Source organism: Amblyraja radiata, chromosome 12, assembly GCF_010909765.2.
Source record: "Amblyraja radiata isolate CabotCenter1 chromosome 12, sAmbRad1.1.pri, whole genome shotgun sequence".
NCBI classification, from domain to species: domain Eukaryota; kingdom Metazoa; phylum Chordata; class Chondrichthyes; order Rajiformes; family Rajidae; genus Amblyraja; species Amblyraja radiata.
In genome coordinates, this window is record NC_045967.1 from 41,004,332 (window position 1) to 41,022,070 (window position 17,739).

General features: G+C 42.7%; 1 protein-coding gene across 1 annotated transcript in view; it reads right to left on the reverse strand.

The window, feature by feature from the left end:
* The window catches only part of cenpi (centromere protein I), a 56,903-nt gene that overhangs the window by 1,900 nt on the left and 37,264 nt on the right, over positions 1-17,739 (reverse strand). The window contains exons 17-20 of the mRNA XM_033030610.1: positions 15,844-15,968; positions 6,436-6,484; positions 1,355-1,588; positions 199-237 (exon numbers count right to left, since the gene is read on the reverse strand). Of these exons, the coding sequence (XP_032886501.1) occupies positions 199-237; positions 1,355-1,588; positions 6,436-6,484; positions 15,844-15,968 (447 nt within the window). The remainder of the gene's footprint in view (positions 1-198; positions 238-1,354; positions 1,589-6,435; positions 6,485-15,843; positions 15,969-17,739) is intronic.

A 17,739-nucleotide genomic window follows, 5' to 3' on the forward strand; every position in this document is an offset into this window, starting at 1 on the left:
GTGCAGTTAGAGGAGAAAATGAGGAATACTCAGGTCGAACAGGGCAGTGAAGAAATAATTTTAAAGACATCTGGAAATGTGGAATACATTATTGATTTAAATTGAAAAGAATCATAACTGAATCTTTATATCTGAAAGCACAGGGATTGCAACGTTCACTTCCTCATCGACATTCTAGGAAACTTTTAATTAGCATACCTGTATTGCATGTAATCGCTTCCTTCCATTCGGCCAACCCTGTAAAAAAGTTTAATAGTGGATTTATCATGGGTGAAGTTACTAACCGCCTCCCAAGCAAAAGTTTCACATTGACAATGCTGCAAACTCTACAGACCAACTTACTGAAATGTACAATATAAAATCAGATACAAAAAACAATTCAATCATAAACATTGAGATAATGACTCCCGATTGCTGTATTTAGTGGAAATATAGAAGTAACACAAGTTTTAACTCTGCTCCTGTAGAATTATAAAACACAAATAACTGGTTACAAACTTTACCCTCAATTAAACTTAAAAAACAACTCAACCCTCAAAATTATGATAAAAAACAAACAGCTGTGGAATGGGTCGACCAGCATTTGTGGAGACAGAAGGATAATTGAATTTATGGGTTGAGACGTTGCTTTACTTAATCAAATTGAAAGCACAAAAGATCCTGCACAACTCAAAAAAACAATTAGCCTGACTATCTTGGACTTCAAATATGGCATGGCATTCAAAATTAACATCAGAGAGCTAACTGTGAGGATAGAAATATCAACAGAGCAAAAGGAGGGTGGCTAATTTAGGCAGAGTAGAAAGTACCTTGAATATCAAATTACGTCATGCAAAGATCAAATATGGAAAATAAGACAACGATTTCATCTGTGCATAAATGTGCTGGGGCTCAACAGACTAATATGCGAAGGGGACACTGAAGGAAAGGAAGCAGTTAACAATGTTTACAGACAGGAAACATTGTTCCACTTTGTTCTAAAAATTGTGTTGGATAGTATTTCTTGACTACTTTAACTAGGCTAGTCTGCAGTGCTCAGCCACATCTCCTTTATCAACTTAGATGACAAAAAAACAGTAGTTTTCCTCCTGCTTTCAAGAAAATATAGATAAATATTAAAAATAAAACTTGTTTTGCTCCATGATAAGGAAAGAAGAAAATCACATGTACAGATCCAATTTTAGATTAACTCAGGGTTCTTACAACCATAAAACAAACTAAACAAGGTTATTCCAAGATAATGCTGGAGCTGCACTAAAATAAACATAATAAAGCTATATTAAACAGGTATATTTTGGCATTGATTCTCTCAATTCCTTGCCTTTAAAGCCTTCCGTTCTCAATTTGTATTTACCTTCTGGATAAAATTTATGGCATGTCCCATGAGTGCTGGATGATTAACAACAGTAAAGCTGCTCTTGGAATCTGGGATTTTTGTTTGCTCCAACAGATGGTCCTCAATCCCAATACTCATCAAGCGAATATCTTGCACAAAGTTTCCAGATGTCCACAAACAGCTGACTGCAACTCTTACAAATGCATTGAACTGTTGAAATATTTTTCTGCTCACCTTCAAGTCAGGGTACACCTGGAAAACAGTGGAACAGATATCAAGGAAATGTCCCAAGTCATTAAATGAGTTATCCAGATTTCAACTTCAATTAGAGTTCTAATTGTATTTGAATATTTTCACAACTTGTATTCAGAGCAAGTACGAATGACACAATTTATGGAAATTCAACGTTATGCAAATTCTCACATACATTTTAAAACATTTGAATCTGCTGCTAATACTAAATGTTTCATGATATTCATTAATGACTGGATATAGTATATTCCTTTAATTTAATTATGGGAAGTGTTGGGGTGAATACTGATTAAATGAAATTGTTAGCAAGCATGTAGAGAGATACATGGGTTGCTGTCTCGTTATGCCACAGAATAGATTTTTAACAAAAATGCAAAATGCGACAAGAGGTAAAAGTTCACACTGCACAATACATCATCAATAACAAGTCAATTATTTATGCAAGAACACAAAAAGCATGAGCAGGAATAGGCTCAGTCTCTTGTGCAGGTTCCACCATTAAATAAGATTAAGCTGATCTTCCATTTCAATACATGCTCTTGCTTGATTCCACTAATATCCTGAAATCTTATCATTTTTCATCACCCCTTATTTTAAGATCAGATTAATTAATCAGGGAAAATACTCTCATTGTATCTACTCTGTTAGGCTCAAGTATTTTGCTTATTTCAATAAGGTCTCATTCTCCAAAATTCTGAAAAATAGGCCTAGCCTACTTAAGAGAGCTTGATAGGGCTCTTAAAGATAGTGGAGTCAGGGGATATGGGGAGAAAGCAGGAACGGGGTACTAATTGTGGATGATCAGCCATAATCACATTGAATGGTGGTGCTGGCTGGAAGGGCCGAATGGTCTACTCCTGCACCTTTTGTCTTTTAATATCTTCTCATATAACACACAATTACACTGTAGATTGACGATGCATGTGAACCAATCACACATAAGCCAGCATCACTATAACACTTATACTAACACTCGTTTCCGGCACTGCCAGACTGAGCAGCTAGGATGTACTGACAACCTATCGTCCTTAACCCTGTTAAGTTTCAGTGCTGATTAAAGATGTGTTTAAATCATACACTGTATCTGGTGCTTGTTTACATGGTGTCAGAAGTGGGATTCGAACCCACGCCTCCAGTTGAACCATCCAAAGCACAGGAATGCAATGGACTGCAGAGTGGTGGACTCAGCCTGGTCCATCACAGACAGCGCACTCGCCGCCACAAATGTATCTCAACGATGCATTGCCTCTACAATTCAGCATTCATCATCAAGGACCCGCCTTCTTCTCATTGCTACTGTGAGGCAGGAGGTACAGAAGCCTGAAGTTCGACATTACCAGGTTCAGGAACAATTACTTTCCTATAATTATCAGGTTTTTGAACTGACCCTAAACCTTAATGCTACCTTGGCAACATAACATTGCGGACCACTTCTTGCACCACCATGGACTTGATTTCTAATTGGGTTTTGCACCAAGTCTTGTTTTTTTGTTCAGCCTTTTTCTTTGCACTAACTTTTAGAATTTGAATAATTTATATTTCACTGTGTTATCTGAGTCAATGTGCCTTGATGCTGCTGCAAGCAGTATTTTCACAGTACCTACACCATCCTAGTTGTGCATATCATAATAACTTAATTTGACTTAACTTGGTCAGCATGCACTGTACTCCTATAGCAAGTTTAGTCTTATTTTGAAAGGAAAGGAGAAAATACTTATGCAGTGGTCGCATCAAGGCCCTATATAATTGCAGCACAACATCTTTACTCGTGTGCTCAAACCTGTGGAGCCGACTTATCAATGATATTTAAAACCAACAATAAATTATAGCACATTAGAAGAATCCAGTGATATCAATATTTTGAAAATATCCTATTTTTGACCCTCCTTACGCTGTTTCAACCATTTGCTAATTTAAACTGCCAACTTCTTGACACTCCTTCCTGACACTCCTATCTCTCTTCTGATGCATTCAGGTTCCACTTGCCCCAAAGTCACAATAATCTAAAGCCTTCCCGCTGTGATTAAGGTGCTTTATCCTCCTAGTTCAGAAATCGTTAGAATGTGGCACTGGGAGAAATCTCTCGGTTACTACCTTCAAGATCATGCTCTATAACCTCTTTCTGATCCTCCCCAAAATCTACTCTGGAACCCTATCTCTTCTTCCAGTTAATTTATCAGTTCCAATGTACCACAATGGACCAGGACCACAAATTGTGAATTCCTTGAATCTCTCATTTCAGGATGCTTTGTTGCCTTTCAGTGACATCTTTGACCCGGGCCACAAGGAGGAACATATCCCTCAAGCTCCAACTGTGGTCACAGACTGTAGCTACTGAATGCCATGTGGTCTCCCAATCTTCTTCCTCCCCTCCTGTGTGCACAAGCTACTTAAAGTGCTATGTTTCCAGCTCTGGCTGCACTTCACTGGGGAACCACTGTCCTCAATGCTATCCAAATAGGAAATTCTGTTAATGAGCAAGACTGACTCATGGGACTCTTGGACCACCTGCCTACTCTCCTTGCCAGCCAGGTCATCAGTTTTTCTTTTGCCTGTAGTTTTCAAATACAATATAATCATCATCCTGACGACACTATCTACCAAATGCTAGTTATTCCTGCCGTCATTATTTGCCGTCCAGGTCGACTGAAGACCGAGGTCGATCGGACCAACCCAAAATGTCAACAATTCCCTTCTCTTCAGGGATGTTTCTTGACCCACTGAGTTCCTCCAGCTGTTTGTGTTTTGCAGCAGAGGTGTCCATGGTTTCCTATGCATAATCTACTTGGCTGAACTAGCTTGCTAATAAAAATACAATCGCTATCTCCTTGCCAAAATGTACTTCTGCTGTATGGGTAACCAATTAAAAAAATTAAAATACATTGTTTCCAATATTGAAAATAATGCAAAGTGGCAGATTAATGAATAGGGTAACAAAAGAGGATAATAAACAAACAGCTGGTCTCTCAGGAATGATTGTTAATTATAGAAACATTAACAAAATTTGCTAATCTGCTACAAGCTTACTGAGCAACAAGGAAGTAAAGATAAAAAGGGTGAGAGAGATAAATCAAACAAATGAATTGAGACAGGAAATAGGCCGCAAATAAATATGCTTTTTGCTAAATGGAACCACGTTTTCTTTATATTTAAACCAATAGATCAGCCCTGATGGAATAGCGGAGTAGACTTGATGGGCCATAAGGCCTAATTCTGCTCCCATCTATACATAGCTAAAACTGATCTTGTGCTCTTCCGGTTTACGTGTTTTTCTATTTGCGCAAAAACGGTACGCGATAGCGTTATGATTTTTCGCCAGCTTACTTACCATGCTTCTGTGCTAGACCGCACTGATTGCCCACGTCCGCAGTCAATTGGCTGGAGGTCGCCATGGTGAAGGAGTGGCACCGCCACCAGAGGCACTGCGGCCGCGCAGTACCTGGTGGGGAGGGAGGTGCCGCGGGTCAAGCCCAGGGACTGGGCCCGGACTGGAGCCAAGGCCGAGCCCGGGGACTGGGCCTGGGCTGGAACCAAAGACGAGCCTGGCATCAGGGACGATCCCGGAGATGAAGTCGGGGACTGGACTGGATCCCAGGCGGTGGCCGAGCTGAGGGATGGAGTCGTGCCCAAGTCTGGGGCCTGGTAAAGGTGTACCAGCGCCTCGGGGGCCAACCGCTCACCACCATCCTGCAGCACAGCCTCCGCTTCCTGCTCTGTGGGCAGCTCTGGCACGGCCGCCCGCCACCCTCACCCCACCCCCAGCTCCGTAGAGCCCAACTCCGTCGAGCCCCAGGTCTTCAAGTGTTACGGCCGTCTACAGCCAGGGCCGGGCCGAGTACGAGAACCAGGCCGATTCCTGCTGACGCTGCTCTACGACATGGGTAGGTGCTGGGGCAAGGAATGGGAGTGAGGGGAGGAGGATGAGGAAAATGGGGAGGAGGGAGATGGGCTGGTAGATGGAGATGGAGGGGGCGGCAGCACCGAGACACCGTGGGTCCCCGGATGGGCAGTGCTCCAGTGGTTCCTGCCTGCTGGCGGGGACACCTGGAGTGGCCCTAACGCACCACACCATTACACAGAGAGAGCGCCGCAGCCCGGACCACAGCACGGGGGGGGGGGGGGGGAGTGAAGATAGTGGGGGGGGTGAGGGAGGGAGGGATGAGGGAGGGAGGGATGAGGGAGGGAGGGATGAGGGTGGGAGAGAGGAGCGAGGGATGAGGGAGAGGGAGGGATGAGGGAGAGGGGAATGAGAGGGAGGAAGTGGGGTAGAGGGGTGGTGGAGTGCAGGGGGGTAGGGAGGGGGGTAGAAGGGGTCCGGGGTGATGGGCAAGGTGGGATGGGGGGGGGGGAGGTAGAGGGAGAGGGGGACATGGAGGGGTGGAATTGATGGGAGGGGGATAGGCGTGAGTGGTGGAATATTGCGTTGGGGGAACGGATGAGTGGTGGAATATTGCATTGGGGGCTGGGTTGCGTTGGGGGGGGGGGCAGGCCTCCAGTGTGACAGGGACCCAGCAGGTCCCACTTAGTCTAGTAACATGAATTTATCCCGTAAGCCTAGGTGGACTGAGTGCATGTGTTCAGCGAAACGGTCACTGAGTCTACGTTTTGTCTTGCCGATGTATACGAGTCCACATCGGGAACATCGGATGCTGTAGATGAGGTTAGAGGTACATGTAAACATATGAATTCGTGTGGAGTAAAAGCTCAAGCATGATATTATTGAATTGCGGAGCAGAAACAAGAGGCTAAATAGTCTATCAGTTTCTATTTCTTCACAGAAACATTGCAATGCAATTCTGAAGGATTTAGGTTTGTAGTTCTCAATGGGACCTTTATCATATCCTTACATTTTTGTTTGGATCCAAAGATTTCAAAGCTACCAGATTTGCACGATATCTGAAAAAAAAACCCCAAAAGAATAGTGTTTAACATATTTGTATATAATTTGTACAACAAAGCTGTGACCATAAAACTGCAGATCATAAAACTCCACGATCGATTTGAAAACAAGTCAAATAATTTTTATCATTCAAGACAGTGTTGAGAAAAACAATCCAAGGTTAAGAACGCTATCCTTACTCTGGTAAAAAGTAATTGGCCCAAGCAAATGAGTAAAAAGTGTTGACGTTTTAGACTAATGATCATTTATTTGAATGAATGACATCAGTTTTAATAAAAAGTAATTGGCCTGAAACATTATCCTAATATCTCTCTCTGCAGATGTTATTAACCTTCCTTACTATTTCCAGTACTTGTATTTTTAGATGTCAAGGTTTGCAACATTTTTGTATCAAAGGAGCTCTCAAAATTTGATTTAAAATGGGTATTTTAGTGACAATCAAGGAGAATAGGGAAGTGGAGAGGATTTGGGATAATATTTTAATTTACGGGCCAATTGACAGTGGAAAGTAAATAAAGATGTGATGTACACGGCCAGGGCTGAAAAGACTGCCAGAGATGGAGGAAGGAGATGTAGGACTGGAAGAGATTAAAGAATAAGCCTTGGAAAAATTTAAATGAGATCTATTTACAAAACTTTGGTACCTAAATAAAGAACTGCAGAAGTATAACCTGTCAAAATATTATCAATTATTGGCACCAATTATCGGGTTGAGCTAGTAACAAATATCAATTTCTATATCCAGCATCCTCTCTTTCATAATGAAAAAAGGAACCCCAATTATATGGCCTTCTTTGTTTTTTATTTAATGGTACCTGCATGTCGTAAGCTCGATGCTATTCAGAGTCGTATCCATCATAATTAGCCCTAGTCTTTTATTTTGTAAATTTCTCAAGCATCTGCCCAAGCTGAGCTTGGGTTTCTATTGATACTGCTATTGATGTCCATATTTTTCTCTAACATCTTTTAGGTTTAAGATAATTCCCAATACTTTGCCTCACTTATGCATGCGATTTGTGATCATCCACCCTTCCATTGTTTGATTGTTTTTCAGCATACTTAGGGTGTACACTCATAAATTACTTAATGTTGAAGGCAGAAGGGAAATGTATATTAAACTAGCTTTGGTGATTGAAGGAATCTGCAAACGTGGAAAATATTGCTGATTCGCCATTTCCAAGTTCAACTAATAAAAAATGCATCTAACAAAGGCAGAACTGGAGAGAAAGGAAGGGTGTGTCCTTCTGTAGGATATACATGTTTCAAGCACAAGGAATTAACTGAGCAAATCGTAAGGTGCGTTAATCAAAATTGCCAAATAAAATTCTAAAGAAATCGAGAAGGGAAAGTAGTTTTTGATAGAAAAAACACAGAAAAGGTTTCAACTAGAAGTATGCAAAACCACATTTGTTCACAAACTAATTAAAAATTCCAGGTTGTAACAGTCTGGAGGAAATATATATAATTAATGGCCCTGTCTAAGTTTAGGTTTTATGGCAGCTTCAGTAGTTCTTTGTCATCAAGGATAAATTGCTACCACTCTAAGTTTTGAGGTAGCCAATGAGGCTGATGCAAGGACCAACAACTCTACCACACATGACTGACAGGACAAGCGACTAATATGTGTGGTGGTGTGTCATTTCTACTGCTTATGGAGAGGATTCCAATGCTCGGCCTCAAGGCTATCAATACAACCAGAAATATTCCTTCTTCACTTTGAATGATTATGAGTCTGAGGTTCCATCGGGTCTATGGGGATGTTGCACTTCAAAAAAGCTTAGAACATCTAAAAACCTTCTGCCATGCAAGAGCCCAGAGTTGAACATCTGTTTTGCAATTCTGCAGTGCCCGCCTAATGTAACCAAATGCCAAATGAGAGCAAATAGGACCTCAATACTGGGGATGTTGGAAGGGAGAGGGCACTGACATTGGTTTACTGAACCTTCCAATGAATTCAGAGGATTTTGTAGAAGCAATGTTGATGGTATCTCTCCAAGGACTTGAGATGGCTACTGCAGGTAGTTTAGGTATGAGAAGCATGTTCTTCGGTTTGTTTTATGTGGGGGGAGGGGGGAGGGGATCGAGGGAAACTTTTTCTTCAAGTTCCTACCTTCCCGGAGATGTGATCAATTTTCGGATCACATTCTCCGGGCTCTGCGGCCTACCATCGATGAAGCTGGAAGCCTCCTCAAACTGTCGTGAGCCCCACCGCGGGGCGCGGACTTAACATCGGAGCGGATCCCTTGCCTGGGATCGTTCCCACCGCGACCACCGTGGACTTACCATCAGGGACTCGCAGTCTCGGGAGAGGCTAGTCGGGAGCTCCAACACTGCGGAAGGCTCGACCAGCCCCGACGCGAGGTTCGATCGCCCGGCGGGGGGGAGCTGACATTCCCCTGATGCAGGAGCTGGATGCCTCGATGCGGAGGGCCCGAACGCCGCCGGCTACGGGAGTCAAGATCGTCCCGTCAACGGAGTGCTCGAGGCCCCCGACCGAGGAAGAACAAAAGGAAGGACTTGAACTTTATTTTGTGCGTTTGAACTAAATGTGTTTTTGAGTGATTTGTTGCTCTTAATTGTATGACTGGCCTGGCCAATGAAATTTGTTGTATGTTGCAAAACATACTTGGCGAATAAAGTGTGATTCTGATTCACAGACGACAGTGTCTAAATAACAAGTGATAAGTGGAAAGAATTTCAACACTACCAAAAATGAAACAAAAAATAATTACCAATGATGGATTTTTAGAGCTTCCTGTCCTACTTCTATCCATACATTAGGCTATTTATTTTGAGATATTAATTAACTTATCTTTTACGTACCTACTGATTCCTCCATCTTTTTAGAGTATGTGTTCCAAATCTGTAATGTTTCCTTCAATTTCCAGGACCGTTGCAAATTACCTTAAGTATGTATATTCTCTTTATAGATCTTTCACTCATTGGATTAAATTGTTTTATTTAGGATATCTTTCCGTCTTCGAATACAATGCCTTACCGACAAAAATAAAGTAGTTGACATAACTAATCTGCAAGAATTCTTTCTGTCTTGATATATCATATTACTTTGGGCCAAAAAATAAACTGCTGGTGGCACTCAGCGAGTCAGACAGCATCTGTGGTGGGAAATGGACAAAGACATTTCAGATTGTCTGCCCATTTCCCTCCACAGATGCTGTCTGACGCACTTCGTTCATCTAGCAATATGTTTTTTGCTCAAGATTCTAGCATATGCAGTCTCTTGTGTTATGTTGTCCAAGTTCGTAGTTTCAATCAATTAAGTAAATACATTAGCTAATTAATTTAGTTTAGTTTAGATACAGCACAGAAACAGGCACTTCGGCCCCCAGAGTCTGCTCTGACCAGCAATCCCATAAACTAGCACTATCCTACACGCTAGGGACAATTTACAATCTTTACTGAAGCCAATTAACCTACTAACCTGTACATCTTTGGAGTTTGGGTGGAAACCGAAGTACCTGGGGAAAATCCATGTGGTCATGGGGAGGGCGTACAAATTCTGGACAGACAACACCCGTTGTCAGGATCGAACCAGGGTCTCTGACGCTTTAAGGGAGCAACTCTACTGCTGCTCCACCTTCCCACTGTTCTTACAATAAGGCATACTAAAGCACCAAATTAGAAAATACTTGTAATAAGCTACATTTCAGACAAGTTTTATCATTTAAAAATTGGAATAACAGAAGGCATTTTGAAAACAAAGTTTGACCTGAAGGGTCAAGAGAAAGATAGTGCGATGATAAAGTTCCATATTAATCTTTTGACGTTAGTGGAATTACGCAAAACACTTTGATTTCCATTGCCATTAAAGTATATCGTTTTATCTGTACTACATATCAGCAGCAGGAGATTAGCAAGAGATACGACTGATTGGCTCTAGCCCAAGTGGGAGGAGAGAAGTGAAAACAGTTAAAGTAAAGGCCAAGGACAGGCAGACTTGACTCAGAACTGCTGTAGTTTGGGAGCAACAACAGCAGCAGGAGCTTAGCTAGAGATACGACTGATTGGCTCTAGCCCAAGTGGGAGGAGAGAAGTGAAAACAGTTAAAGTAAAGGCCAAGGGCAGGCAGACTTGACTCAGAACTGCTGTAGATTTTGGGAGCAACAACAGCAGCAGGAGGTTAGCAAGAGATACGACTGATTGGCTCTAGCCCAAGTGGGAGGAGAGAAGTGAGTCAGTGCTGGGAAAACAGTTGAAAACTGAGGAGTTTGGTTTGTAAATTGGTAAATCAGGCAATTTATCAGTCAAATTAAGCAAGACTGCTCTTAGCGAGCGGCAGTGAGTGAGCGGCCTTGTGAGGGAAGTGCCCTGTGAGAAAAGTGTGAGTCTTTGGCTCGAGAGTCTTCGGCGAGGAGACGAAAGAAGGAGATGTCAGGCAAGCTGATTCAGTGCGATGCTTGCAGTATGTGGGAGGTCAAGGACACCGCTAGTGCCTCTGGCTGCTACAAATGCGAAAAGTGCATCCAGGTAGAGCTCCTGAAGGGCCGTGTTGGGGAACTGGAGAAGCAAGTGGATGACCTCCGGTTCGTCCGAGAAACTGAGTCGTTCCTTGACAAGTCCTACAGTACGATTGTTACACCTAAGGTACTGGAAGAGAGAAGGTGGGAGACAGTGAGAAAGGGAGGGAAGCATGGAATGCCAACGTCCCCGGGTGTTGTACCTCTTGTGAACAGGTTCACCCACTTAGAAGCTGTCGGGACAGAAGAGGTGTTTACACTGGGCGGCGGACTGGCTTGTGATGCGAATAGGGCTGTTGAGCCAAAACCAAAAAGGCCTAAGGCAGGCAACGCCATTGTAGTGGGAGACTCCATTGTGAGAGGTACAGACAGGGGTTTCTGCGGCAACAGACGGGATGCGAGGATGGTGTGCTGCCTTCCTGGTGCCAGGATCCAGGATGTCACGGACAGAGTGCAGAAAATCCTCAAGGGCGAAGGCGAACATCCGGAAGTGGTAGTGCATGTCGGCACAAACGATGTCGGAAAGAAGGGGATGAATATTCTGCAGCGTGACTTTAGAGAGCTCGAAAAAATGCTGAAAAGCAGGACCTCCAGGGTTGTTATCTCCGGTTTGCTTCCAGTTCCTCGTGCTGGCGAGAGCAGGAACAGGGAGATACAGGACCTGAACATGTGGCTGAGGAACTGGTGCACGGGGCAGGGATTTAGATTCTTAGATCACTGGGATCTGTTTTGGGGTAAGGGGGAACTGTACAAAAGGGACGGATTGCATCTTAACAGGTGTGGGACCAGCATTCTGGCAGGCAGGTTTGCCACTGCTACACCGGTGGTTTTAAACTGAATAAGGGGGGTGGGGTGTCGAATGGGATAGTGGAGGATGGAGTTAAAGGGAAAGGGTTTCTTAAATGTGTGAGCGTAGAGACAGAGGGGTGTAAAATGAGGGTAGAAGCAATAGGTAGCAAGGTGAAAAGTAAAAGTGGCAGGCCGGAAAATCCAGGGCAAAAATCAAAAAGGGCCACTTTTCAACATAATTGTATAAGGGGTAAGAGTGTTGTAAAAACAAACCTGAAGGCTTTGTGTCTCAATGCAAGGAGCATTCGTAATAAGGTGGATGAGTTGAATGTGCAGATAGCTATTAATGACTATGATATAGTTGGGATCACGGAGACATGGCTCCAGGGTGACCAAGGCTGGGAGCTGAACATCCAGGGATATTCAATATTCAGGAGGGATAGAGAGAAAGGAAAAGGAGGTGGGGTAGCGTTGCTGATTAGAGAGGAGATTAACGCAATGGAAAGGAAGGACATTAGTTTGGAGGATGTGGAATCGGTATGGGTAGAGCTGCGAAACACTAAGGGGCAGAAAACGCTGGTGGGTGTTGTGTACAGGCCACCTAACAGTAGTAGTGAAGTTGGAGATGGTATCAAACAGGAAATTAGAAATGCGTGCGACAAAGGCAAAACCGTTATAATGGGTGACTTCAATCTACATATAGATTGGGTGAATCAAATTGGCAGGGGTGCTGAGGAAGAGGATTTTTTGGAATGTATGCGGGATAGTTATCTAAATCAACATGTAGAGGAACCAACGAGAGAGCAGGCTATTTTAGACTGGGTATTGAGTAATGAGGAAGGGTTAGTTAGCAGTCTTGTTGTACGTGCCCCCTTGGGCAAGAGTGACCATAATATGGTTAAGTTCTTCATTAGGATGGAGAGTGACATTGTTAATTCAGAAACAATGGTTCTGAACTTAAAGAAAGGTAACTTTGAGGGTATGAGACGTGAATTGGCCAAGATTGACTGGCAATTAATTCTAAAAGGGTTGACGGTGGATATGCAATGGAAGACATTTAAAGACTGCATGGATGAACTACAAAAATTGTTCATCCCAGTTTGGCAAAAGAATAAATCAGGGAAGGTAGTGCATCCGTGGATAACAAGGGAAATCAGGGATAGTATCAAAGCGAAGGATGATGCATACAAATTAGCCAGAAAAAGCAGCATACCGGAGGACTGGGAGAAATTCAGAGACCAGCAGAGGAGGACAAAGGGCTTAATTAGGAAAGGAAAAATAGATTATGAAAGAAAACTGGCAGAAAACATAAAAACTGACTGCAAAAGTTTTTATAGATATGTGAAAAGAAAGAGATTAGTTTAAACAAATGTAGGTCCCTTGCAGTCAGAAACAGGTGAGTTGATCATGGGGAACAAGGATATGGCGGACCAATTGAATAACTGCTTTGGTTCCGTCTTCACTAAGGAAGACATAAATAATCTGCCGGAAATAGCAGGGGACCGCGGGTCAAAGGAGTTGGAGGAATTGAGTGAAATCCAGGTTAGCCGGGAAGTGGTGTTGGGTCAATTGAATGGATTAAAGGACGATAAATCCCCAGGGCCAGATAGGCTGCATCCCAGAGTACTTAAGGAAGTAGCTCCAGAAATAGTGGATGCATTAGTAATAATCTTTCAAAACTCTTTAGATTCTGGAGTAGTTCCTGAGGATTGGCGGGTAGCAAACGTAACCCCACTTTTTAAGAAGGGAGGGAGAGAAAACGGGGAATTACAGACCAATTAGTCTAACATCGGTAGTGGGGAAACTGCTAGAGTCAGTTATTAAAGATGGGATAGCAGCACATTTGGAAAGTGGTGAAATCATTGGACAAAGTCAGCATGGATTTACAAAAGGTAAATCATGTCTGACGAATCTTATAGAATTTTTTGAGGATGTAACTAGTAGCGTGGATAGGGGAGAACCAGTGGATGTGGTGTATCTGGACTTCCAGAAGGCTTTCGACAAGGTCCCACATAAGAGATTAGTATTCAAACTTAAAGCACACGGCATTGGGGGTTCAGTATTGATGTGGATAGAGAACTGGCTGGCAAACAGGAAGCAAAGAGTAGGAGTAAACGGGTCCTTTTCACAATGGCAGGCAGTGACTAGTGGGGTACCGCAAGGCTCAGTGCTGGGACCCCAGCTATTTACAATATATATTAATGATCTGGATGAGGGAATTGAAGGCAATATCTCCAAGTTTGCGGATGACACTAAGCTGGGGGGCAATGTTAGCTGTGAGGAGGATGCTAGGAGACTGCAAGGTGACTTGGATAGGCTGGGTGAGTGGGCAAATGTTTGGCAGATGCAGTATAATGTGGATAAATGTGAGGTTATCCATTTTGGTGGCAAAAACAGGAAAGCAGATTATTATCTAAATGGTGGCCGACTAGGAAAAGGGGAGATGCAGCGAGACCTGGGTGTCATGGTACACCAGTCATTGAAAGTGGGCATGCAGGTGCAGCAGGCAGTGAAGAAAGCGAATGGTATGTTAGCTTTCATAGCAAAAGGATTTGAGTATAGGAGCAGGGAGGTTCTACTGCAGTTGTACAGGGTCTTGGTGAGACCACACCTGGAGTATTGCGTACAGTTTTGGTCTCCAAATCTGAGGAAGGACATTATTGCCATAGAGGGAGTGCAGAGAAGGTTCACCAGACTGATTCCTGGGATGTCAGGACTGTCTTATGAAGAAAGACTGGATAGACTTGGTTTATACTCTCTAGAATTTAGGAGATTGAGAGGGGATCTTATAGAAACTTACAAAATTCTTAAGGGGCTGGACAGGCTAGATGCAGGAAGATTGCTCCCGATGTTGGGGAAGTCCAGGACAAGGGGTCACAGCTTAAGGATAAGGGGGAAATCCTTTAAAACCGAGATGAGAAGAACTTTTTTCACACAGAGAGTGGTGAATCTCTGGAACTCTCTGCCACAGAGGGTAGTCGAGGCCAGTTCATTGGCTATATTTAAGAGGGAGTTAGATGTGGCCCTTGTGGCTAAGGGGATCAGAGGGTATGGAGAGAAGGCAGGTACAGGATACTGAGTTGGATGATCAGCCATGATCATATTGAATGGCGGTGCAGGCTCGAAGGGCCGAATGGCCTACTCCTGCACCTAATTTCTATGTTTCTATGTATCTATGTTATCTGCACTCTTCCATAGGAAAGCACAGTTTTTGATACTTATTTGTAGCTGAATGGTGATTGCCGTAAGCTTGTTGACTATTGAGGTGAGCAAATCTCCAACCTGTGCAAATGGAGTGAAGAGTATTCAGGATTAGATTATCAGTTGGAGTCAAGAGTCAAAAGTGTTTAATTGTCATATATTCCAGCAGCAGAACAATTACATTCTTCTTTGTTTTAGCTTAACAGGCCTGTAAATGCAATAAGACAGCTAAATATATTATAATCAAAAATATAAGAAATTTATAACTGCAACACTAGGTAACCATAATAGTGCAAAACCAAAGTCCATAGTGCAACCAAAGATACAGTTGTGAGATCATAATTGCTGAGGTTAGTACTGAGTAGTGTTTAATGGCTATATTTCTGATCCATGAGCCAACGACAATTCCTAAATTGTCGCCCGCACTCGTAATGAAATCTGGTTAATGTTGAATTAACCAAATTCGGGATCTCTTGAGTTTGTAAGGTTTTGCAGTGTTACATCTCAGGTAGTGTCTCTCTTCAACGGGTTAATAATAGGCAGCAAAAATAAAATTAAATCTACTCATTACATTTGTCATTTCTGAAATTACCCTTATCAAGGGAGCACTTATCATTCACTCTTATTTGAGACAAATCAATTTCAGTATATTTCTCCAGCAGAAAGTTAAAAGAAGCAACAATCCACCAAGTTACCAAAGTAATAAGAAAATATAAAGAGCCATGAGCTAATTTGCAAATCATTTCTTTGGTCTCTGAAAGCTCAAGATATGACCTCTCTGGTAGATACATTTACCTTTAATAATAGTATGGTAAAACTAGGTATAGTACGTGTATTTCACAAATATTGTGCACCAATGGATGGGAGACAGGAGATCAAGTACTTACCTGTGCATAATATAGCACAGCTGATTTAAACTCACTGATTCCAAACTCAACAGCGCCGGATAGAAGATACCATCAGGTGGCATAATTACCATGGGTAGACTATATTTCAAATACATATCTGAAACCTGAGAACAGAATACCATAAAACTATTAAAGAAAAAGAAACATGCAGTGAAATTAAAAGGTAGGATAGATTTCAATAATGTATAGCATGAGCTATGGGAATTGTGAAAATAAATGATAAGGGAATGTAAAATGTTGGTTTTCACAATATTCTATGTGAATCACCCAAAATAAATGTACAGGTTCATAAAGTAATTGGGATAGCCAATGGAATGGTCACCTCTATCGTTTGAGGATTTGAGCTTATTTGTGCAAGTCATGTTCCAATTTTATAGTACCGGTGAGGCCACATCCGGAATAGTGTGTACAGGTCTGATGGAGGCAGAGTTGGTCAAGTGGTTGGGGACTTCAGACAAATAATTGGTGGGGTTAGGCAGATGATTGGTACAAGTGTCAAAAATGAAACTGAAGGGAGGCTTGTAGTACATGTAGTAACAATGGAAATTTAAAGGCAGCATTTAGCTGGAGGATTGACCCTAGATTCCCCAGCAGCAGCCACAAGCAACAGAAAGCCACATTTAAGTTGCACTTCATATGCACTGTAGAATTATGCATAAGTGAGAATTGAAAGTTGCATATTGTTTGACTACATTGTTGGTTTGGTGCATTGGTGCATCAAGTACACTAAAGTGCCAACAGTAATTATGTCCTCCTACAGCAAAGAGTTGGAGTAAACGGGTCCTTTTCACAATGGCAGGCAGTGACTAGTGGGGTACCGCAAGGCTCAGTGCTGGGACCCCAGCTATTTACAATATATATTAATGATCTGGATGAGGGAATTGAAGGCAATATCTCCAAGTTTGCGGATGACACTAAGCTGGGGGGCAGTGTTAGCTGTGAGGAGGATGCTAGGAGACTGCAAGGTGACTTGGATAGGCTGGGTGAGTGGGCAAATGTTTGGCAGATGCAGTATAATGTGGATAAATGTGAGGTTATCCATTTTGATGGCAAAAACAGGAAAGCAGACTATTATCTAAATGGTGGCCGACTAGGAAAAGGGGAGATGCAGCGAGACCTGGGTGTCATGGTACACCAGTCATTGAAAGTGGTCATGCAGGTGCAGCAGGCAGTGAAGAAAGCGAATGGTATGTTAGCTTTCATAGCAAAAGGATTTGAGTATAGGAGCAGGGAGGTTCTACTGCAGTTGTACAGGGTCTTGGTGAGACCACACCTGGAGTATTGCGTACAGTTTTGGTCTCCAAATCTGAGGAAGGACATTATTGCCATAGAGGGAGTGCAGAGAAGGTTCACCAGACTGATTCCTGGGATGTCAGGACTGTCTTATGAAGAAAGACTGGATAGACTTGGTTTATACTCTCTAGAATTTAGGAGATTGAGAGGGAATCTTATAGAAACTTACAAAATTCTTAAGGGTTGGACAGGCTAGATGCAGGAAGATTGCTCCCGATGTTGGGGAAGTCCAGGACAAGGGGTCACAGCTTAAGGATAAGGGGGAAATCCTTTAAAACTGAGATGAGAAGAACTTTTTTCACACAGAGAGTGGTGAATCTCTGGAACTCTCTGCCACAGAGGGTAGTCGAGGCCAGTTCATTGGCTATATTTAAGAGGGAGTTAGATGTGGCCCTTGTGGCTAAGGGGATCAGAGGGTATGGAGAGAAGGCAGGTACGGGATACTGAGTTGGATGATCAGCCATGATCATATTGAATGGCGGTGCAGGCTCGAAGGGCCGAATGGCCTACTCCTGCACCTAATTTCTATGTTTCTATGTCCCATGAACTATGAATTGGATTTCCAAATCCTAAAAATTGGAC